Source organism: Pelophylax lessonae (assembly GCF_965119305.1).
Source record: "Pelophylax lessonae genome assembly, chromosome: 11".
In the NCBI taxonomy this organism is placed as follows: domain Eukaryota; kingdom Metazoa; phylum Chordata; class Amphibia; order Anura; family Ranidae; genus Pelophylax; species Pelophylax lessonae.
This window is the reverse complement of record NC_138778.1, coordinates 18,556,973-18,580,650: the sequence shown is the minus strand read 5'-3', so window position 1 is coordinate 18,580,650 and position 23,678 is coordinate 18,556,973. Positions and strand designations below refer to the sequence as shown.

Sequence of the window (23,678 nt, the reverse complement as noted above, 5' to 3'; positions counted from 1 at the left end):
CACCAAGGCGGTTAATATTGCCATTGAGGAAATTGTATAACATCTCAATGTGGACCATTCAGATGGAGCGCAGGAAACATGGTTGATAAGCCTGGACTCCCCCCCTCCCCCGCCCGATCTCCTGTGTATTGCAGAAGATAAAGTTGCTGGACAAGCTCATTTTCCATCTGTCATGGCAGACAATGTGCCGAGATCAACCGAAGGATTGCGAGAGGCGGAAGAAGACAAAACCAACTCAAAGCCGTCAGAGGCCCATTGTATCGCAGAGATTCCCGCCGTCATATTTACCCCCCCATCAATGCCGCCGAGTGGCTAAAAAAAAAAAAAGGAGATTTATCTTTTACTTGCCGTACCAAAATCATACTTTTTTTTACCAAAAGTATTGGGACGCCTGCCTTTACACACACATGAACTTTAATGGTATCCCAGTCTTAGTCTGTAGAGTTCAATATTGAGTTGGCCCACCCTTTGCAGTTATAACAGCTTCAACTCTTCTGGGAAGGCTGTCCACAAGGTTTAGGAGTGTGTCTATGGGGATGTTTGACCATTCTTCCAGAAGCACATTTGTGAGGTCAGGCACTGATGTTGGACGAGATGGCCTGGCTCGCAGTCTCCTCCCTAATTCATCCCAAAGGTGTTGAGGTCAGGACCCTAAACAGGCCAGTCAAGTTCCTCCACCACCCCAAACTCGCTCATCCATGTCTTTATGGACCTTGCTTTGTGCACTGGTGCGCAGTCATGTTGGAACAGGAAGGGGCCATCCCCAAACTGTTCCCACAAAGTTGGGAGCATGAAATTGTCCAAAATGTCTTGGTAGGCTGACACCTTAAGAGTTCCCTTCACTGGAACTAAGGGGCCAAGCCCAACTCCTGAAAAACAACCCCACACCATAATCCCCCCTCCACCAAAATGATTGGGACCAGTGCACAAAGCAAGGTATTAATAATTATTATTGAGTCCACTTAAAGTTGTAATCTGTAAAACTTACATGGTGGCACCTAACAAGGCACTGGGACTGTGCACATCTGGGGAGACACAAAGGAAACCCCAGAGGGTGACCCCATAGGCCAAGGGGCCACCTTACATGCAGTGGTGTATTTTGGTTTTGTGCTGCCCTAGGCAAGACTAAAATCGGGCGCCCCCCTTTCCCCCTCCTATGTAAATTTGGCCCACCCCTTCCTTTTTAACGGATGTGACTCCCTCCAAAATTAGAAGGACCCCAAGTGCCAGCATGAACCCCTGAGATCTCACGAGAGGGGGGGTGAGAGGGGGTAGGAGCGAGGGAGGGGGGGTGGATGAGGGAGAGAGAGAGAGGGGGGGAAATGAGAGAGGGGGTGGGTGAGGAAGGGAGGGTGGGAGAGAGAGGGGGGGTGAGAGAGAGAGAACGGGGGTTAGAGAGAGAGAGGGGATGAGATAGAGGGGGGATGAAAGGGAGAGAGAGAGGATGAGAGAGAGAGGGGGGGCGGTGAGAGAGAGAGGATGAGGGGGGATGAGAGAGAGAGAAAGAGGGGGTGAGAGAGAGAAAGAGAGGGGGGTGAGAGAAGAGGGGTTGAGAGGGGATGAGATAGAGGGGGGATGAAAGGGAGAGAGAGAGGATGAGAGAGAGAGGGGGGACGGTGAGAGAGAGAGGATGAGGGGGGATGAGAGAGAGAGAGAAAGAGGGGGTGAGAGAGAGAAAGAGGGGGTGAGAGCGAGAAAGAGAGGGGGTGAGAGAAGAGGGGTTGAGAGAGAGGGGGGTGAGAGAGGGGGGGAGAGAGAGGAGGGGAGAGAGAGGGGGTGAGTGAGAGAGAGAGGGGCGGTGAGAGAGGATGAGGGGGGATGAGAGAGAGAGAAAGAGGGGGTGAGAGAGAGAAAGAGAGGGGGGTGAGAGAAGAGGGGTTGAGAGAGAGGGGATGAGATAGAGGGGGGATGAAAGGGAGAGAGAGAGGATGTGAGAAAGAGGGGGGGCGGTGAGAGAGGATGAGGGGGGATGAGAGAGAGAGAAAGAGGGGGTGAGAGAGAGAAAGAGGGGGTGAGAGAGAGAAAGAGAGGGGGGTGAGAGAAGAGGGGTTGAGAGAGAGGGGGGTGAGAGAGGGGGAGAGAGAGGAGGGGAGAGAGAGGGGGTGAGTGAGAGAGAGGGGGGCGGTGAGAGAGGATGAGGGGGGATGAGAGAGAGAGAAAGAGGGGGTGAGAGAGAGAAAGAGAGGTGGGATGAGAGAAGAGGGGTTGAGAGAAAGGGGGATGAGAGAGGGGGAGAGAGAGAGGGGGAGAGTGAGAGAGAGGAGGGGGGTGAGAGAGAGAGAGAGAGAGAGAGGTGGGAGAGGCGGCTCTAGCAACCAGTGGCCAAAAGAGTCTCAGGTGGAGGGGGGGTGGCTTTTTTGCTGCCCCCCTGCAAAGTGCCGCCCTAGGCCTGGGCCTTGTCGGCCTAGGCCAAAATACAGCACTGCCTACAGGTGGAAATATCACACTGTAACTTTCAGAGGCTGGAATGACTGACGATGGTGTTGGAGGGTATGCAGCTACAGCTATGCTTTGTTCTTTATGAGGAGCATTTATTATCACTTTAACTTTTTATTAAGCTGCTTGCCTTAAAGTTTCAATCATCAAGACCCCCGAAGTTCATCCTGGGTAAATCTAATGGCGATGGTACATTCTCATTCTGTGCACTCGAAAACAGAAGCTGTTCCCACGATTGGAGGGTTGCATGTGCCGAACATGATTTCCCCCCCCATGGCATCAATGAAGATATTTATTCTCGAACACATATCCAGCCATTGTACCATTAGCTGCATTCTGAAAACGAAGTAGGATGACCTCTTTGTGGAGCTTCTGTAAAGTCTTGAAGATTTAGGACGTGCATGACTGTGCCATATGGAACACCATTAATGTTAACGACAGCAATAAACACAAATAACTCCCACGGATGAAAAGAGTGAACATAAAAGGTAAAGATCTTTATCACGGAGCGATACCTCTAAAGAGCAGTAAGAAAAGAAAAGCAGCACAAAAAAAAACAGCAACATATGCAGCTCTGTCTGCTTTGGGTAAGATCACATCTAGTTTATCTAAGAGCAAATCTTACAAAATTTCTTCATCATGTATGGAGCTCGCTTCTTCTCCATGAACCAACACAAATCTTTGAGCTAGTGTATATGACCAAAGGTTGTACACACCCCTCCTGCTGACGTCCCAGGTGTGACGAAATGCGTAGGTGCAGATGACTTCCGGTTCACAGGCCACTTCTGCCTCGTGGAATGCACGCCGCCTTCCGTGCTGGTCGGAGCGGCGGCGATCAACCATTAAGGTGGTTGTAAAGGCAGAAAATTTTTTTCTTAATGCATTCTATGTATTCCCGGACCGCCCGACCTTTAGTGTTATAGAGCGGGGGCTCTGTATCTACCTCGATTTGGTCGATGTCTTACTGCTTCTACTGTAATTTTTTTTTTCTGATTCCTGCTTTTAAAGATATCTGTATACGTATCATCATATTTCATGTTCTACATATGCTGTACCGCCTTCTATCTGTATGGTTGAGCCGAGTTGGCTCATTTTGCACTGTTATGCCTTTTATGAAAACTCAATAAAAATGATTGAAAATTAAAGGTACAGGCCGACTTTCCCGCATTGAGGGGCCAATGGACGGGGCCATATATTGTAAAATCTTGGATGAGAAACTTCCTCCCTCAGCCAGAACACTGAAGATGGGTCACGGATGGGTCTTCCAGCATGACAATGACCCACAACATACCGCCAAGGCAGCAAAGAAGTGGTTTTAGAAGAAGCACATTAAGGTCATGTAGTGGCCTAGCCGCTCTTCAGACCCTAATCCCATAGAAAATGTATGGAGGGAGCTGAAACTTTTAGTTGCCAAGCGACAGCCAAGAAACCTTAAGGATTTAGAGAAGATCTGTAAAGAAGAGTGGATCAAAATCCCTCCTGAGATGTGTGCCAACCTGGTCACCAACTACAAGAAACGTCTGACCTCTCTGCTTGCCAACAAGGGTTTCTCCACCAAGTACTCAGTCATGCTTTGCTTGGGGATCCAATACTTATTTTACTCACTGAACTGCAACTCAGTTTATAACATTTGTATTGTGTTTTTTCTGGATTTTTGGTTGATATTTTGTCTCTATCATTTAAAATACACCTCTGATAAAAACTATAGACCAAGGATCCTCAACCTACGGTCCTCCAGCTGTTGCCGAACTACACATCCCAGGAGGCATTGTAAAACTCTGATATTCACAGACATGACTAGGCATGATGGGAATTGTAGTTCCTGAACAACTGGAGGGCTGTAGTTTAAAGACCCCTGCTATAGACCCTTCATTTCTTTGTAAGTGGGCTTACAAAATCTGCAGGGAATCAAATAATTATTTCGCCCACTGTATATATATAACAATTTTTTATACAGTGCCTTGCGAAAGTATTCGGCCCCCTTGAACTTTGCGACCTTTTGCCAAATTTCAGGCTTCAAACATAAAGATATAAAACTGTAATTTTTTTGTGAAGAATCAACAAGTGGGACACAATCATGAAGTGGAATGAAAGTTATTGGATATTTCAAACTTTTTTAACAAATAAAAAAACTGAAAAATTGGGCGTGCAAAATTATTCAGCCCCCTTAAGTTAAAGCGGAGTTCCACCCGAAATTTATACTTACCTCCATCTTCTCGCTCCCGGTCACCTGAAAAACAAATGGATAATCGCAATTTTTTTTTTTTTTTCACTTACCTTTTAGAGAAAATATACTCACCTTACTTCCTTCTTCCTCCCCTCGGCGGCCACGGCGATTCGTCACTTCCTGGCTTTTGCAATGATTCCTGGGAGCTGAACGTCATAGCTCCCAGGAATCATTGCGCCTGCACCGGCCCCGACGTCAGTTCCGGGGCGCGCGCGTCATCCCCTTCTAAACAGCTTCTGGGCATGCCCAGAAGCTGTGGAGGGATGACGCGCGCGACCCGGAAGTGACGTCAGGGCCGGTGCAGTGCATCGTGGGACCGAAGAAGGAGGAAGAGGACCGAAGAGGACGCGGAAGAGGATCGTGCTGGCTTCAAGCTGCCCACACCTGAGATGGCAGCGCTGGAGAAGACAATTTCAAGGTAAGTATATCTCCTGAAAGGTAAGTGCAACCCGGGACAGATCAGAGGCTAGCCATTGTGGAATGTGCTAGCCCTGACTGTCCCGGGGGTATTTTTGTAAAGAAATGTGTAACCAGGGTGGAACTCCGCTTTAATACTTTGTAGCGCCACCTTTTGCTGCGATTACAGCTGTAAGTCGCTTGGGGTATGTCTCTATCAGTTTTGCACATCGAGAGACTGAAATTTTTGCCCATTTCTCCTTGCAAAACAGCTCGAGCTCAGTGAGGTTGGATGGAGAGCATTTGTGAACAGCAGTTTTCAGTTCTTTCCACAGATTCTCGATTGGATTCAGGTCTGGACTTTGACTCTCCGTCCCAGTCTCAGGTCTTTTGCAGACTCCATCAGGTTTTCTTCCAGAATGGTCCTGTATTTGGCTCCATCCATCTTCCCATCAATTTTAACCGGTTGCCGACTGCGCACAGTATATTTACTGCGGCAGTCAGCCCCGGCCAGGCAAAGTGACGTAGATCTACGTCATTCGCCTGTCACTGCTACTAGAGCCAATAGCGGGCGAGCGCGCGCCCGCTGAGGCTCGTTCACAGAGGAGTGCGGGCGTGTGACCGGCCGACCCGATGTCCGCCGGTCACACTACGATCGCCGGTACAGCGGGAGAAAGACAGAGCGGCTTATGTAAACAAGCCGCCTGTCATTCTCCATGGTGTAAAAATGAAGATCAGACGGTTCTACTATGTAGAACCGTTGATCTCTGTTTTTACACTAGGAGACCTGTCCCACTACAGTTAGAATCACGCCCCTAGGACACACTTAACCCCTCCCTGTCCAATACAGTTAACCTCTTCCCTGCCAGTGTCATTTTTGCAGTAACAGTGCATATATATAGCACTGATTACTGCAGTAATGTCACTGGTACCCCCAAAAATGTCAAAAATGTCAGTCAGGGGTCCGATCTGTCCGCCCCAATGTCGCAGTACCGCAAAAAAAATCGCAGATCGCCGCCATTACTCGTTTAAAAAAAAAAACACCAAAAATGACAAAAATCTTTCCCTTTGTTAGTAAACGCGATAACTTTTGCGCAAACCAATCAAAATACGCTTTTTGCGATTTTTTTTTTACCAAACATATGTAGCATAAAACAATTTGGCCGAAAATGTTAAAAAAATTTGATTTTTACATTTTTTTGGGGGGGAATTTCATATAAAAAAAAGTGAAAAATATTGTTATTTTTGCAAAAATTACGTTTTTTTTTGTTTATAGCGCATGATCAAAAAATCGCACAGGTGATCAAATACCACCAAAAGAAAGCTCTGTTTGTGGGAAAAAAAGGATGTGAAATTCGTTTAGGTACAGCGTCGCACGACCGCTCAATTGTCCATTAAAGTCACGCAGTAAAAAAATCGCACAAAACCCCCTGGTCAGGAAGGGGGTAAAATCTTCCGGGGCTTAAGTGGTTAACCATCTTCCATGTCCCTGCTGAAGAAAAGCAGGCCCAAACCATGATGCTGCCACCACCATGTTTGACAGTGGGGATGGTGTGTTCAGGGTGATGAGCTGTGTTGCTTTTACGACAAACATAACGTTTTGCATTGTTGCCAAAAAGTTTGATTTTGGTTTCATCTGAGCAGAGCACCTTCTTCCACATGGTGGTGTCTCCCAGGTGGCTTGTGGCAAACTTTAAACGACACTTTTTATGGATATCTTTAAGAAATGTCTTTCTTGCCACTCTTCCATAAAGGCCAGATTTGTGCAGTATACGACTGATTGTTGTCCTATGGACAGAGTCTCCCACCTCAGCTGTAGATCTCTGCAGTTCATCCAGAGTGATCATGGGCCTCTTGGCTGCATCTCTGATCAGTCTTCTCCTTGTATGAGCTGAAAGTTTAGAGGGACGGCCAGGTCTTCGTAGATTTGCAGTGGTCTGATACTCCTTCCATTTCAATATTATCGCTTGCACAGTGCTCCTTGGGATGTTTAAAGCTTGGGAAATCTTATTGTATCCAAATCCGGCTTTAAACTTCTCCACAACAGTATCTCGGACCTTCCTGGTGTGTTCCTTGTTCTTCATGATGCTCTCTGCGCTTTAAACGGACCTCTGAGACTATCACAGTGCAGGTGCATTTATACGGAGACTTGATTACACACAGGTGGATTCTATTTATCATCATTAGTCATTTAGGTCAACATTGGATCATTCAGAGATCCTCACTGAACTTCTGGAGAGAGTTTGCTGCACTGAAAGTAAAGGGGCTGAATAATTTTGCACGCCCAATTTTTCAGTTTTTTATTTGTTAACAAAGTTTGAAATATCCAATACATTTCATTCCACTTCATGATTGTGTCCCACTTGTTGTTGATTCTTCACAAAAAATTACAGTTTTATATCTTTAGGTTTGAAGCCTGAAATGTGGCAAAAGGTCGCAAAGTTCAAGGGGGCCGAATACTTTCGCAAGGCACTGTATATAGACATATTTATTTTTTCATTTTTTTTAGTTTTTTCACTTTTTATGTAAGAACCTCTCTTTGGAAAGGACGTATTTGTCTATCTACTGTATATGGTTTACAATTGACTATACTTTTTGAACTTTTATGCTTATATATTTATCTTTTCCTATGGTGGTAGTGTATTTTTCCGAAAGCACGCACCACCTCAAGTGTCACATGTTTGAATTTAAATGTTTGGTTATTATTCTTTTTTGTGCATGAACTGAGACAGCGCCTCTTTTCACGCTATTATTTGTAGTAAGCTGATGACTATCTCGAACAGGCAGAAATATGCGACATTCAGTTTGCTCTCTTACCCCATACGATAACATCGGCGGAGGCTTCGTCAGCACCGCGGGAATTGGTGGCGGTGCAGGTGTAGGTTCCGATATCAGAAATGTGAGCCGGGCTGATGAGAAGGCTTCCCGATTCCAACAAGGTGAAACGCGGCAGCTGGACCGACCCGCTGGCCAAGATCCTGTCACCTGCAGGGGCAGAAAGCAATAAAACTCAGCATGTGGAAAATTTGTTGTCTTTTTCTCCTATGGAATTCCTCCATAACCGGCTGGGGGTCATTTCATGTATTCTGAAATTTCTCTTTTTAAATTTTTTTTTTTTTTAAGAAAATGACCTGTCTTTCTATTATTAGGTGGTCCCTTTGTTGTGGGTGAGACCACAAAGAAACCTAAAGCGGTAATAAACCCCAAACCAAAAATGTCCTTAGATGTGGCGGCTGCATTCCTTTTTTTTTAGGCTTTTTTCCCCCTCTGTTTTCACCTGGTGATCTGGCCAGTAACACACCTCCTGTATTAGGGCGCCCCCCACTCTGGATAAAGGAGCACAGGGGGCACCTTTGGACAGCAGCACTGTCAATCTGGGGGGAGGAAAGTGTTATATGTATTAGCAGTTTTAAACACACTAACAAATTGAAGCCAAACACTTCACACTTTATAATCAGTTACAGAAATTTTTTATTTTTTTTCCCTTAAAATAATAAATAAAATTAAATAAAAATAATAAAGATTTTACATAAATAAAAAAAAAAAGCTGCTCATTGTAGGCAACCCTGCAAGTGCTAAATGGTTTGTCTGATCCCTCTAAACTGATACTCGTGGAAGAGAGCATGTTCTTTAGAAAAACAACAGATTTACTGGCAGGATCACCAGATGAAAATAAAAGAAAGAAAGCCTATAAAAGAAAACAAATGCAGCCATCACATCTAAGAACTGGTAAGCTGCAATATAATAAATGTTTGCTTTTGGGTTTAATACTGCTTTCAGATAAGGAATTTAAAGATTTGTAGATAGCTTGCAGTATATAATATATATATATATATATATATATATATATATATATATATATATATATATATATATATACACACACACAAGCCCCAAATGTCCTCATTGTTGGCAAAAATGGTAATTTATAATGGTAATAGTAGTTTATTACATATTTTATTTACACAGACAGACCTCTAAGAAGTCTGGCCAGATCAAATGAAAGTATAATGTACAGGAACTTAACTGGGAACATTTTCTTTGTGGATTTCCCAAGAGAAGTCCCTAACGTCCTCATCGTTGGTAAAAAAAATGTATATACTATTATACTATATATACAGTATATATATATATATATATATATATATATATATATATATATATTTGTTTTTATAAGTGTAAAATGTATATACTAAATATAAATATATACCCTGTTTCCCTTAAAATAAGCCCTACCCCGAAAATAAGACCTAGTGTCATTTTTGGGAATGGCTGCAATATAAGCCCTACCCTGAAAATAAGACCTAGTGTCATTTTCGGGAATGGCTGCAATATAAGCCCTACCCTGAAAATAAGACCTAGTGTCATTTTCGGGAATGGCTGCAATATAAGCCCTACCCTGAAAATAAGCCCTAGTTAAAGTTGTTGTAAAAACATGTAATCTATTTTGTAAAAAGATTATATAATGTGCAGTGTGTCTCCCTCTGTAACTTTATTGTAGCAAATACCACGCCACTGGGCGCTCACGTGACCCGCCGGAGATCTTCTCCTCTCCTCCTGACCAAGGTCAACGGCCTCTCCCTCTTCAGTGCTTGGAGTGGGGAAGAAGAGCTCTGGCGGGTCATGTGAGCGCCCTGCAGCGCTGTAAATATGGTCTTTTTCAAAAGGAGACACACTGCACATTATATAATCTTTTTACAAAACCGGTTACATAATTTTATGATACGTTAACCAAGATTTATTTTTGGGATTACAGAATGTTATGATGCTAACTCCTGAGCTGATAGGGGGAAGAGAAGACAGGATGCACAGGAACTTTTTTAAAAAAAATTTTATTGTTTTATTCCATGTTTTTTTAGAGCATATAAGGGGGTAAATGACACAGCACAAGCACTGTGCAGTCTATCATGGTTTAAAGGATCAGGATATATTTTTTAGGGTTACAACCAATTTAAGATTGTCATGATGACATAACTATTTAAATAAATGTAGAATATTGTACATACCGGAAATAAATAAGACATCCCCTGAAAATAAGCCCTAGTGTGTTGCTTTGTAGCCAGAATGATTATAAGACCCGGTCTTATTTTCGGGGAAACACGGTATATATATATATATATATATATAATAAAATCAATGCAAAAAAATTATATATATATATATATATATATATATATATATATATATATATATATATATATATATAAAATTTACTTTTATAACTGTAAAATTTATATAATATATTTATTATTAAAAAAATGATAAAAAAAAAAAAAAATATATATATATATATATATATATATATAAATCTTTTTTGCCAACAACGAGGACATTCAGAACTTCTCTTGGGAAATCCACAAAGAAAATATTCCCGGATGAGTTCCTGTACGTTATACTTTCATTTGATCTGGTCAGACTTGTTAGAGGTCTGTCTGTGTATAACAAATATGTAATAAACTACCATTACCATTATAAATTACCATTTTTGCCAACAATGAGGACATGGACATCTGGTCAGATTTCTTAGAGGTGTGTCTGTGTCATGTAATAAACTACCATTACTATTCAAAATGACCAATTTCTTTATATTTGTAATTTATTTCTATTTCAAATAAAGAAAAAAAATATTATATATATATATATATATATATTATTATTATTATACAGGATTTATATAGTGCCAACAGTTTGCGCCGCGCTTTACAATGTGGGGGAAGACAATACAGTTACAATACAATTCAATACAGGAGGAATCAGAGGGCCCTGCTCATTAGAGCTTACAATCTAGAAGTGAGGGTCAAATATATATATATTTTTTTTATTTGAAATAGAAATAAATTACAAATAAAGAAAAATAAAAAATTGCAATATTTATTAAAATATTATGTACATATCTATGATAGTTTTTTACACAGATAGATCTGTAGAAATTTGACCAGATCAAATGAAAGTATAACATACGGGAACACAATAGGGAACATTTTCTTGACAGATTTCTCAAGAGATTAAAAAAATGACCCTATAAAAGCCAACAGTAGGAAATTTTGGGACCCTCAGCAGACATTCACCCGGTGAATGGAATGGAAGAGCAAATCCAGGTGAATCACCGATCCAAAAGTTTAGGAAGTTCACTCATCCCTGCTCAGAACCTCTCCATCCTACCGTCCCTCTAATGCCGTCTACGAAGGGTTAATGTATTTCTATTAAGTTGGAAGACATAAAGATGTTCCAGTTGCCATGGCTTCCATAAAATAATCGCTCGCAGGTCCTAAAACATATAGATATGATAAAGTGGATTAACCCTTCGCCTCCTGGATTCCCCGGGGACCTTGGATTATCACAGAGATGATTCTAAGAATAAACTCGAAATCCCGATTCTTAAAGGGGCACCTACAGCCAGGCAGAGAGTGAAGTTCTGCAAGGGGCGAGGGAAGAGAAGGGTAAGAACTGACAGTCCTACTTTAATTGTTATGACAGTGATTTGGAAGGGTCGGGAAAGCCCCGTACACACGTACCGATTGTCGGCCGTAAATATTCGGCCGACGACCGATCGGCCGATTGTTGGCATGTTAGTATGATGCTTCCGACAGCCGACAGCGCATTTTCGGCCGAACAGAATCTGTCGTACAGACTTTAAAATTTTTGTTGTCCGTCACCAGAACGGCCGATTGTTCGCCAGTCAGTACAGAATTCGGCCGACAAACAGCAGATTAGCAAGACTGGGCATGCTCAGAGAAGAAAAAACACACGGAAAGTTAACCATCACATGACATCACTTCTGCAGTCGGCTGTTGTTGGCCGACAAAATTCGTGTGCAGTCTTTAGTACTTTTCAACCGACAGGACAGCAACGGACAAAAGACGGCCGATCGTTCGGCCGACATTCGCTACGTGTGTACGGGGCTTAAGTCACTCTGCTGTCTTTAGGATTAGTCACTGCCCGGTTTGCTTAGGAAAGGTATTAGGACTTCTCTAGGTGCTTCGGTGGTTCGGAGTTGGGTGTCATGTAAATGAGAGGATAGAACTCCAGGGATAAAACTGATGTGTGAAGCCACGCAAACATATTCTCCCTTTTCGCTGCAATAACAGCTAAATCTGTGATACCGAAGACAGCCGAGCTGTTGCCAACATCGATCGATTTGATTCTGGTTATCTACAAATCCACAGACCTCATTTACCAAACTGACTCAAAGAATCATTTTATCCTGTGTTGTGCTTAGCAGCCATAGCATAATGGAAATATCGAACTGGAAAAAGGGCCATATAGGTGACCCCTGGGGTGGGCGCTGAGAGGCTCCTGCAACAAAGGTTCATTTTACTTAACCCTTCCTCTGCCAGAGCCACGTCGGCATTTTTTTGCACACGTTTAAAAAAATAATTTAGACCATCATGGGACCCTTTATTATGGACCCGCAACAGACCATCTTCCGGCTGTCTTGGGGTCCACCCATGGTGGGGGAATGCCAGAGCTCAGTCACAAGTGCTACCTTTGTGACCCTGGTAGTTCCACCACTGGTGTCAATAGCTTTTTAGTTTTGTTGTTTTATTTTTTTATTATTTTTTTAACCATTTTTTTTTTTTTTTTACAATTTTATTTTTTCTTATTATTCCTTTATTTATTAGGACCCCCACTGTGAAATATCAGGGGTCTAAACAGTACCCTATTGTCTCACTTTAGAGACAGAGAAAGGGACTGAGGACAGATTAATCAGTCCCTTTCTCTGCAGCCTCTGCTGCACAAAATTAATGAATAGGAATAGCTCTGTACAGAGGCTTCCCATTCATTCATAAACTGAAGCATAGTGAACACAGTTTACTATGCCCCAGCTATGAATGAATAAAAAAAAGAAAAAACAGGCAGTGATTAGTACCCTGGATCATGGGACCGGGTCGCAATGGCGAGCCCTGTATGTATGCCCCTGATGTGTAGCACAATCCATGTTTTCATGTGTAGGTGCCCCTTACACGTGCATTTCATATATGTGTATGTGGGGCACAAAACGTTTTTTTTTGGGGGGGGGGGGATGGGATTTTAAGTGCTTGGGTGTAACTTTAATATTTTACACTTTTGTTTTCACATGTGATGCATTTTTTGGTGATAGGTTCTCTTCAAAGAGACACCAGGGGTCTAATAGACCCCTGATATCTCACCTGCTCTCCAATGAAGCTATGGGGGGTGCAGATTCTGCTCCATTCGCTTCTTCCCTGGCCATTCCAGTCCTTAGCGGGAGTGAGAGATTATTAAATGCACGCTCGCTGATCTTCCTGGGACCGGTAGACCCTGTCATTATTATTTATATCTCAACCCAAAGCTAATACTAGCTCCTCCTACTGGCTATCCTGCTGATATCCACTGTACAACAGGAGGCGTGGCTTTGAGTTCAGATTTTAAAATAGTAACATGGACTCTTTAATCATTTTCTGTTGGCCCTTTAAGAGGATTCTGATGTTTTCCTGAGCTTCCCGTTCATATGATCACTTTGATTGCTGTCCCAGTATTAAGGGGGATCAGTAGTCTGTCCTACTGCCTCCCAATTGTAAAAGGTGACCAGGGGATGTCCATGACAGTGCAGTCATAGTGCTAGGGGTGTGCGACTGAGCATGCTCCTGGCCCAGAGCAGCAGCGCCACCATGCTGACACAGCATAGGCACACATTATATATATATATATATATATATATATATATATATATATATATACACACACACACACATATACACACCTGCAGCATTATACACACACGCACAGTATATATATATATATATATATATATACACACATACATACTTGCATACATACACACAGTATATATACACACACATACATACACACAGTATATACACACACACACACACATACATACATACATACACACAGTATATATATATACACACACGCACATACATACACACAGTATATATATATATATACACACGCACATACATACACACAGTATATATACACACACATACATACACACAGTATATCTACACACACATAAATACACACAGTATATCTACACACACATACACACAGTATATATACACACACATACAAACAGTATATATACACACACATACATACAGTATATATATACACACACATACATACAGTATATATACACACACATACATACATATATATAAACACACATACAAACACACACACACTCAGCTGCAGGCACACACACACACGTATACAAACACATATATGCACACATGCAGCATTACACACACACAGTTTATATACATACTTGCATACACACACATACGTGCGAACACACTATATATACATACATACACACACATATATGTATATACATATATACACACAGTATACATACATACACACAGTATATGTACACACATACATTTACACACATACACACACAGTATATTTACATGCATACACTCACACACAAACATACACGCACATACGTACCCAAACATATACACACATATACATACACACACATACACACATAGACATATATACATAATACAGTACATATACACATACATACACAGTACATACATATAGACACATATACATACACACACACATAGACATATATCTATACACACATACAGTACATATACACATAAATACATACAAACATACACGCACACAGTACACATACCCATACACACATACACACACACAGTACATACACATACACACATACAGTACATACACACACACATACAGTACATATACACATAACTACATACACACATACATACAGTACATACACACACAGACACACAGTTCTTCTTTAAGCTATTCATACAGCAGGCCCGGCGCTCCTCCATAATCCTGCGTCTGTCAGCCAGCACTCTATATAAAGAAGTCGGTGCCAGTTTTATGTGACGAGGGGCGCAGCTGCTGTTTGGGTGGCTCGGTTGTTGCTCGGTGTATGATTTATATACAGTCTCACAACGCAGGCTCGCCTTATCATTCTCACGCAGGAGGAAGATGAGAGGCTTGCAGCGTGACAACACACACGCTGACTACGCCTGAGAAGATCTGCATGGCTCTGTACGGCGAGGAGAGACGGATGCGCCGCGTGTAAGCGTATCCCGATAAGAGAGGCAGGGAGGTTTAAAGGGATGCTGTCGGTTTTTCTTTAAAGGAGACCTGTCAGGATACAATATAACAATTAGGATCTCTCCATGATATACTTTTTTTTTGTAGTGCTAACAGTTACATTTTTAGGACAAGTTTTCTGGTTATAGCCTCTTCTTCTTGGTTCAATCAGTACTGCTTGGGCCAGCAAGAAGAGGATACGCCTGACAATGTAACTGTCAGTGAAAATAAAAAAGTATCGCTTTTGTTGCAAGCGCACTAATAGGGCTACAATCATCTTCCATGGAAACATAAGAGAGTCCCTACTTTTATGTGCTTTGGTCTCAAATATGATCTTACAGGAAAAGTCTCACCTCACTATCACAGTTTCACAGGATGCCCATGTAAACCTCTTACCTTTCTGCCAAGTGATAGCAGGTCGCGGGGCCCCTGATGTTTCACACTGCATTACCAGAGCTGTGCCATCGATCACCGTGCTGTCTAAGGGCCCCTTGGTGATGTTCGGAGCAATGCCTGCAAAAAAAAGGCAAATTAATCCACATGTTCGCAGTCTCAAATAAGATCTTAAAGCTGATGTTCATTCTGCTTATATTTTGCCTTACTTGGTTCATCCATTAACAAAACCTTCCTGATTTCTTTATTTAGTCTACCTTATTTTAGAACCAGTGATGTCCTCGTGTAGGGACAAGCAGGCTTCTGTAAAACTCACAGTACCCTGCCTCAAGCATTATATGAAAGAACACATCCTCATGATCCCTTTAGACATGCATGCTCCTCTATGCTGACCACTGGGTGCTGCAGATCAGTGGAGTGTAATCCAGCAACTGATCAGCAAATTGCACAGCTAAAGTCTGCAGCACCTAGTGGTCAGCACGGAGGAGCATGCACATCTAAAAAGGGACCCTGGGGATGCATTCTTTTTCATATAATGCTCAAAGCAGGGTGCTGTGAAGTTACCAGGAGCCTGCTGGCCCCTACCGCCAAACTCAGAGCCATTATACTGACCTAGGGATGATGTCACTAGGTTTCAAAAGTTTTGGTTAACATTTCTTAGTTGCAAGGTTTGGTGGGAAGGTGGGGGTGGGGTTGGGAGCTATTGGGGTAAAAAGAAAAGATATATTCAATTTTCCTTTTCAAACTCACATATGAAAGAATCCACATATGAAAGAATCATCAAATAATGAAAGAGAGCAAGCCCATCTCACTCTCTATTGTGGTTTTGCCCCCTCTAGGCGGAGGCCTAGTTGGTCTTTAGAGGGCTGGAGTAATACTGCCCAAACCAGGCCAAATGCCTTGTCCCATCTCTCTTACCCCAGTCTAGTGGCTGACCATAGTATGGCAATAAGAAGACTAAACATTATAGCTACACAAGGCAAACCGACTTACGTTGACTACACAGAAATTTGCCTTTGGGTTTCCTACAATTCCAAGCTTTTACATGAGTACTTACTGGTGACAGCCAGGTAAGTGGAGCTTTGGACCTCCCCCGCACTGTTGCGGGCAAAGCACTGGAACATTCCGGTGTCCTCGGGCATCAGCCCGCTGATCCGAAGGCTTCCCCCGCTTACTATACGAAACCTGGTGTCCCGACGGACATCGATGAGAGCGGCATCCTTGTACCAGGAGATCGAGGGCTGAGGTACACCTAAAACAGTCATAGCAAAAGAAAATTAAATCATTGCAGATTTTAAAAGGTCATCTCTACCCTACAAGGACTATTTAGTATTGGGTAAGGTGGAGCAGACTTTGACTCTCTGTCTCATTAGATTTTAACACACATCATGCAGACATGGTCCACTGTTGTCACCATCAGAAGTCCCTTTTCTGGGAGCATCTGTGCTGGCCCAGCTCTTCCATCCCTCCGCTCACCTCCCTACATGACTTTTTATTTAGCAGCAAGGAGAGGAACGACAGCTCTCAGCAAGCTGACATCACATCCAAGATGGCGGCACCCAGCAACAGTGTCGGTCCTTTTGGATGTCTACACAAGGGACATCAATAACGAGCAAAAAATACATTAGATGCCAATATTATCTTTCAGAACGATTGTTGTTGAAGTGAATTGCCCCGAGACTGGTTCTCTTTAAGATAAAATTGTGGGCAACATCTTTGTTAGATGTCTCCAATGAAGCTATTCTGCCTTCTAAAAGCAGCCAGTCGGGATATCCCATTCATCTGCTGCCACGTGCAATGCAGACAGTTCTCATTTCAGACATTCCTGACCGTGGCACCCGGAGTGAGCACACGGTAATTAGAATTCTTACGAAGGAGACGGTATACGAGTCAGGGAGAATTAAGAGGGGAAAAAAAGCCAGAGGACACTAAAAATCCACACAGTATCTAACAAGTAGTGTCTCTTGGGTACTTAACATAACACAGCATATTAAATCATCTCTCCATCCCTTCCGTACTACAGTCATTTATTTTTCCTAATGCTTGAGGGGCTGCGGTGCCCTTTTCTAGTAGTAATTATACGTACACCACCAGCCTAATTGTGCTACTCCTGATTATTACTGACAATGAACATATATTACCAGAAGAAGAGTTTTGGCAGAGAATAACGAATGCAAAAAGCACGGGGGCCTCACGAACAGTGTCTTAAAGGGTAAGTCCGCCTAGAATTGACATTTCAGCTATAAGCGGAATTTGGTGGGCAGTAGATTCTTACAGTGGGTACGAAAAGTATTCAGACCCCCTTAAATTTTTCACTCTTTGTTATATTGCAGCCATTTGCTAAAATCATTTAAGTTCATTCTTCTTCCTCATGAATGTACACATAGCACCCCATACTGACAGAAAAACACAGAATTGTTGACATTGTTCCAGATTTATTAAAAAAGAAAAACTGAAATATCACATGGTCCTAAGTATTCAGACCCTTTGCTGTGACACTCATATATTTAACTCAGGTGCTTTCCATTTCTTCTGATCATCCTTGAGATGGTTCTACACCTTCATTTGAGTCCAGCTGTGTTTGATTATACTGATTGGACTTGATTAGGAAAGCCACACACCTGTCTATACAAGACCTTCCAGATCACAATGCATGTCAGAGCAAATGAGAATCATGAGGTCAAAGGAACTGCCTGAAGAGCTCAGAGACAGAATTGTGGCAAGGCACAGATCTGGCCAAGGTTACAGAAAGATTTCTGCTGCACTTAAGGTTCCTAAGAGCACAGTGGCCTCCATAATCCTCAAATGGAAGACATTTGGGACGACCAGAACCCTTCCTAGAGCTGGCCATCCGGCCAAACTGAGCTATCGGGGAAAAAGAGCCTTGGTGAGAGAGGTAAAGAAGAACCCAAAGATCACTGTGGCTGAGCTCCAGAGATGCAGTCAGGAGATGGGAGAAAGTTGTAGAAAGTCAACCATCACTGCAGCCCTCCACCAGTCGGGGCTTTATAGCAGAGTGGCCAGACGGAAGCCTCTCCTCAGTTTAAGACACATGAAAGCCCGCATGGAGTTTGCTAAAAAACACCTGAAGGACTCCAAGATGGTGAGAAATAAGATTCTCTGGTCTGATGAGACCAAAATAGAACTTTTTGGCCTTAATTCTAAGCGGTATGTGTGGAGAAAACCAGGCACTGCTCATCACCTGTCCAATACAGTCCCAACAGTGAAGCATGGTGGTGGCAGCATCATGCTGTGGGGGTGTTTTTCAGCTGCAGGGACAGGACGACTGGTTGCAATCGAGGGAAAGATGAATGCGGCCAAGTACAGGGATATCCTGGACAAAAACCTTCTCCAGAGTGCTCTGGACCTCAGACGGGGCCGAAGGTTTACCTTCCAACAAGACAATGACCCTAAGCACACAGCTAAAATAATGAAGGAGTGGCTTCACAACAACTCCGTGACTGTTCTTGAATGGCCCAGCCAGAGCCCTGACTTAAACCCAATTGAGCATCTCTGGAGAGACCTAAAAATGGCTGTCCACCAACGTTTACCATACAACCTGACAGAACTGGAGAGGATCTGCAAGGAGGAATGGCAGAGGATCCCCAAATCCAGGTGTGATAGACTTGTTGCATCTTTCCCAAAAAGACTCCTGGCTGTATTAGATCAAAAGCGGGCTTCTACTAAATACTGAGCAAAGGGTCTGAATACTTAGGACCATGTGATATTTCAGTTTTTCTTTTTTAATAAATCTGCAACAATGTCAACAATTCTGTGTTTTTCTGTCAGTATGGGGTGCTATGTGTACATTCATGAGGAAGAAGAATGAACTTAAATGATTTTAGCAAATGGCTGCAATATAACAAAGAGTGAAAAATTTAAGGGGGTCTGAATACTTTTCGTACCCACTGTATATACTGTATAGAAAAATTTGGTGGACAACTGACCAGAACAACTACCTATATGGCCAAATGTTGGAGTTCAGGTGTCTCCAGTGAAGGGTTTTGGTAATCCATCATACAGAGACATTGTAGACAATTGTGCTCTTCCACCCTTGTGGTAACCGTTTGGGGAAGCTCCATAAAGACATAGTGTGACCAGTTTGGTATGGGGGAACTCAAGTGTCCTGCACAGAACCTTGACCTCATCCCTACTGAACACCTTTGGGATGAATGTGCCAAATCTTCCCATCTAACATCAGTACCAGAGCACAACCCTACTGAACACCTTTGGGATGAATGTGCCAAATCTTCCCATCTAACATCAGTACCAGAGCACAACCCTACTGAACACCTTTGGAATTCATTAAAATTGTGAGCCAGGTCTTTCCATTCAACATCAGTCCTGTCCTTGTTGGTTCATAATTAAAACACTCTACCAATAATGGTAATAGGGTCATCCCACTCCAAACAGATACACTATATGGCCCAAAGGATGTGGACCTTTCTCCAAACAGTCCAGGTGTCTCCAGTGAAGGGTACTGCTATTACTACATTATACAGAGATATCGTAGACAGTCATGCTCTTCCAGCCTAGTGGTAACAGTTTGGTGAAGACCCTTTTCTGTTCCATCATGACTGTGCCCCATTGTACAAATCTACCTCCAAAAAGACATGGTGTGACCAGTTTGGTGTGGAGGAACTCGAGTGTCCTGCACAGAGACTTGACCTCAACCCTACTGAACAACTTTTGGATGAATTGTGACAGCAATGGTGATATATGTCTTCTCATCTAACATCAGTACATTAGAGCACAAATATTCTTTTGTCGAAGTGGGCAAGGGCTCTGCACAGGACACTCGAGTCCACACCAAACTGGTCAAACCATCTCTTCATAGAGCTGGCATTGTACACGGGGGCATAGTCAAGCTGAACAATTGTCTACAATGTCTTTGAGTTCAGATGTCTCCAGTGAAGTGTACTGGTAAAAAATCATGGGGCCTTATGAATAGTATCTTAAATGGTAAGTCTGCCTAAAATTGACTTTTCCGTCATAGGTGGAATCTGGTGGGCTTAGTAACTCTGTGAATTATTACATACTATATGGTAAAACGTTGGTGGACACCTGACCATCACAACTACCTATATGGCCAAATCATTTTCAGATGTCTAAAGTGTCTCAGGTGTCTCCAATGAAGAGTACTGTTAATACTACATCATACAAAGACATTGTAGACAATTGTGCTCTTCCATCTTTGTGGTAGCAGTTTGTTGAAGGCCCTTTTTCTGGTCTGTTCTCACACAGAACTGTAGCAAAATGCAAAGACAAGAGGAGATACATTGCTCCCAAAGGGATCTGTTCATACCAACCACCACATTGGTAGGGGGGGGCAATGACTTGTGTCGCATCAAATGAAACAAGATCCTTAATGCAATGCACATCAATGCATGTCAAAGTGCAGCGATGCATGTAGTGAGCCCAGCCTGAAGCATTAATTTAGGGACAACAGTTTGGTATTGGCGCATCCGGCGCTCACCTTTAGCTTGGCATGGAATGTCCACGACTTTCTCCATCTCCGCAGTCAAGTGTCTGTCAGGCTCTTTCACAAACTGTGGTGGCTCTGGAACACAAGAGGGAATTAGCTGAATAAGTGGCAGAGGGACGGGACGGGACTGCTTCATAAACAATCTGATTTAGGCAAGCTGTACAAGGTGCAAGGCTGTGCAGTAACCCAATGGCAACTGGATGGGAAAAGTCATCAGTCTACATTTCTAGAGAACATCCTTCCCTATTAGTTTCTATCTAAGGGTCGGTCCCCTCAAAATTGATATTTTAGGTAAGGGTGGTGCCTAGTAAACTGTCTCAGCATCTGGCCTCATATAAGTCTTGGATACTAAAACAACAGAATTAGACGGCCATAATCCCCAATTCTCTTCCCATCCACCTAGGAGTTTGGGTCGTTCTTGCCCACTTTTGTGCTCGCTTCCTCCTGGTTACATTCTCTATAATATAAAATAAAGTTCAGCAGGGGTGCCATATAAAAGGATGCTTGCTATGTGCTCATATTCTGTATTTATTTATAGATTACCCAACTAATGAAGCGTGCATTGGACCAGAAGAAAACAAAGTGAAATTCCTTCCAAATCTGGATAGCTTGGAGAGGGGTTAGAATCTTTGTGGGATATTTATTGCTGTCTGTACTGCCATTGGTTAGATTTCCCCTCAATTTCAATCCCAGTAACAGGGGGACAGGAAGTAAGCGGAAACAAAAGCAAAAAAACACCTTTTACATGGAATGGGGAAGGGTAAGTACTTCTGCCAGATTTGTGGTGCCTATATGGCGCAAAGGAAAAAGAGCACCAAGCCGTAGAGGTCAGATTTTATATGATTTTTAATGTGCATACAGTATAAAAACTGTATTTAGGCCAGACTGCAGAAAACAAATAGGAGCCGGTCTCTACGCATTTCACTATTAACTGGCTTCTTCAGGAGACCATTTAACCAAAATCTGGTGATGCTAAACCCACATAGGAAAGATGCCTCAGGTGGTCTCAGAGCATGGAATGGGCATGTAGTGAAAAGGCTGATAGGAACTGATAGGAAGGGCAGTGCAAAACACTGTTCCAATGGATAAAGATTATATAAGAGAGAGATTATATAAGAGAGTATCTTCATAAGTAAACCCTCCTCCCACGAAGGCCAAAAGGCAAGCAGCACAGAATAAACTGCTCTTTTGCCCTGAGTAAGCCAATTATTGGCGAAATGTGTAGAGACTGGCACCTATTTGTTTTCTGCAGTCTGGCCTAAATACAGTAATTATACTATCTGTACAATAAACATAAATTCTTATATGTATCCCTATTGGCTATGGCTTAGCAGAATGAGCGTCTTTCTTAGGAAGCCTCCTACGTGCAATATGTAACTGCACTAAAATGTTTTTATGGATATTAATGCGTCTAAGGAATTTTTGTAAATTAATAAAACTTATTTTGTATTTTAAACGAAGTATTCACTTTCTTGGGTTTAAGAATGGCATCTTTAAAATCCTTTTTTTTCTTATTTTTTCTCTTCACATATGTCTATGGATGTGGTGACACGTCAATGATTTGTGCTCCATGTTTTTCTATTTAATATAATTTTTACTTGTCCCAATAAAAAGAGTCTACCAAAAATTGACATCCAAAACGTTTCCGGAGTTAGACACAACTCCCTCTTCGTCAGGCTTAGCACGTAATAAAAAAAAGGCTTTATATGATAATCCCCCTAGTCCTACTGATGTATCAATGCAAACAAATGTATTAATGCATACATTACATTACATCCTGCCTCAGAAACCAGGTCTTCTTTACCAACATTAGTATCACAACTCATGGAAAAAGCCAGGTCTTCTTGCCTGGCTTTAGTATTTTACCTTTACAGCAGGAGCCAGGGCTTCTTGTCCAACATTAGCATCTTATTTTGCAACAGGAGCCATGTCTTCTCGTCCAACATTAGCACCTAACCTCACAACAGGAGCCAGGTCTTCTCGCCCAACATCAGCAACTAATCCCGCAACAGGAGCCAGGTCTGCTCGTCCAACATCAGCACCTGACCTCACAGCAGGAGCCAGGTCTTCTCGGGCAAGATCAGCAGCTAATCTCGCAACAGGAGCCAGGTCTGCTCGTCCAACATCAGCACCTGACCTCACAGCAGGAGCCAGGTCTGCTCACCTAACAACAGCAGCTTTTTTCGCAACAGGAGCCAGGTTTACTCGTCCAACCTTAGTAACTCACAGCAGGAGCCAGGTTTACTCGTCCAACATCAGGAACCCAACCTCACAATAGGAGCCAGGTCTACTTGTCCAACATCAGCACCTGACCTTACAGCAGGAGCCAGGTCTGCTCGCCTAACATCAGCAGCTTATCTCGCAACAGGAGCCAGGTTTACTCGTCCAACCTTAGTAACACACCTTACTGCAGGAGAGAACTGCAGGAGAGAATTCTTCTCATCTAATGCCCGTACCTGACCTCACAGCAGGATCCAGGTCTTCTCGGCCAACATTAGCACCTCATCTCGCAACAGGAGCTCAGTCTTCGCATCCAGCATCAGCACCTGACCTCACAACAGGAGCCAGGTTTTCTCGTCCAACATTAGCACCTTATCTCGCAACTGGAGCCAGGTCTTCTCGGCCAACATCAGAAACCTGATCCCACAACAGGAG

General features: G+C 42.8%; 1 protein-coding gene across 3 annotated transcripts in view; it reads right to left on the bottom strand.

The window, feature by feature from the left end:
* SDK2 (sidekick cell adhesion molecule 2) overlaps positions 1 to 23,678 on the bottom strand; it is a 913,491-nt gene that overhangs the window by 196,220 nt on the left and 693,593 nt on the right. For all 3 annotated transcript variants that reach the window (XM_082271790.1, XM_082271792.1, XM_082271791.1), the window contains exons 8-11: positions 21,015 to 21,098; positions 16,596 to 16,790; positions 15,542 to 15,658; positions 7,877 to 8,044 (exon numbers count right to left, since the gene is read on the bottom strand). In XM_082271790.1, coding sequence (XP_082127916.1) covers positions 7,877 to 8,044; positions 15,542 to 15,658; positions 16,596 to 16,790; positions 21,015 to 21,098 — 564 coding nt within the window. The remainder of the gene's footprint in view (positions 1 to 7,876; positions 8,045 to 15,541; positions 15,659 to 16,595; positions 16,791 to 21,014; positions 21,099 to 23,678) is intronic.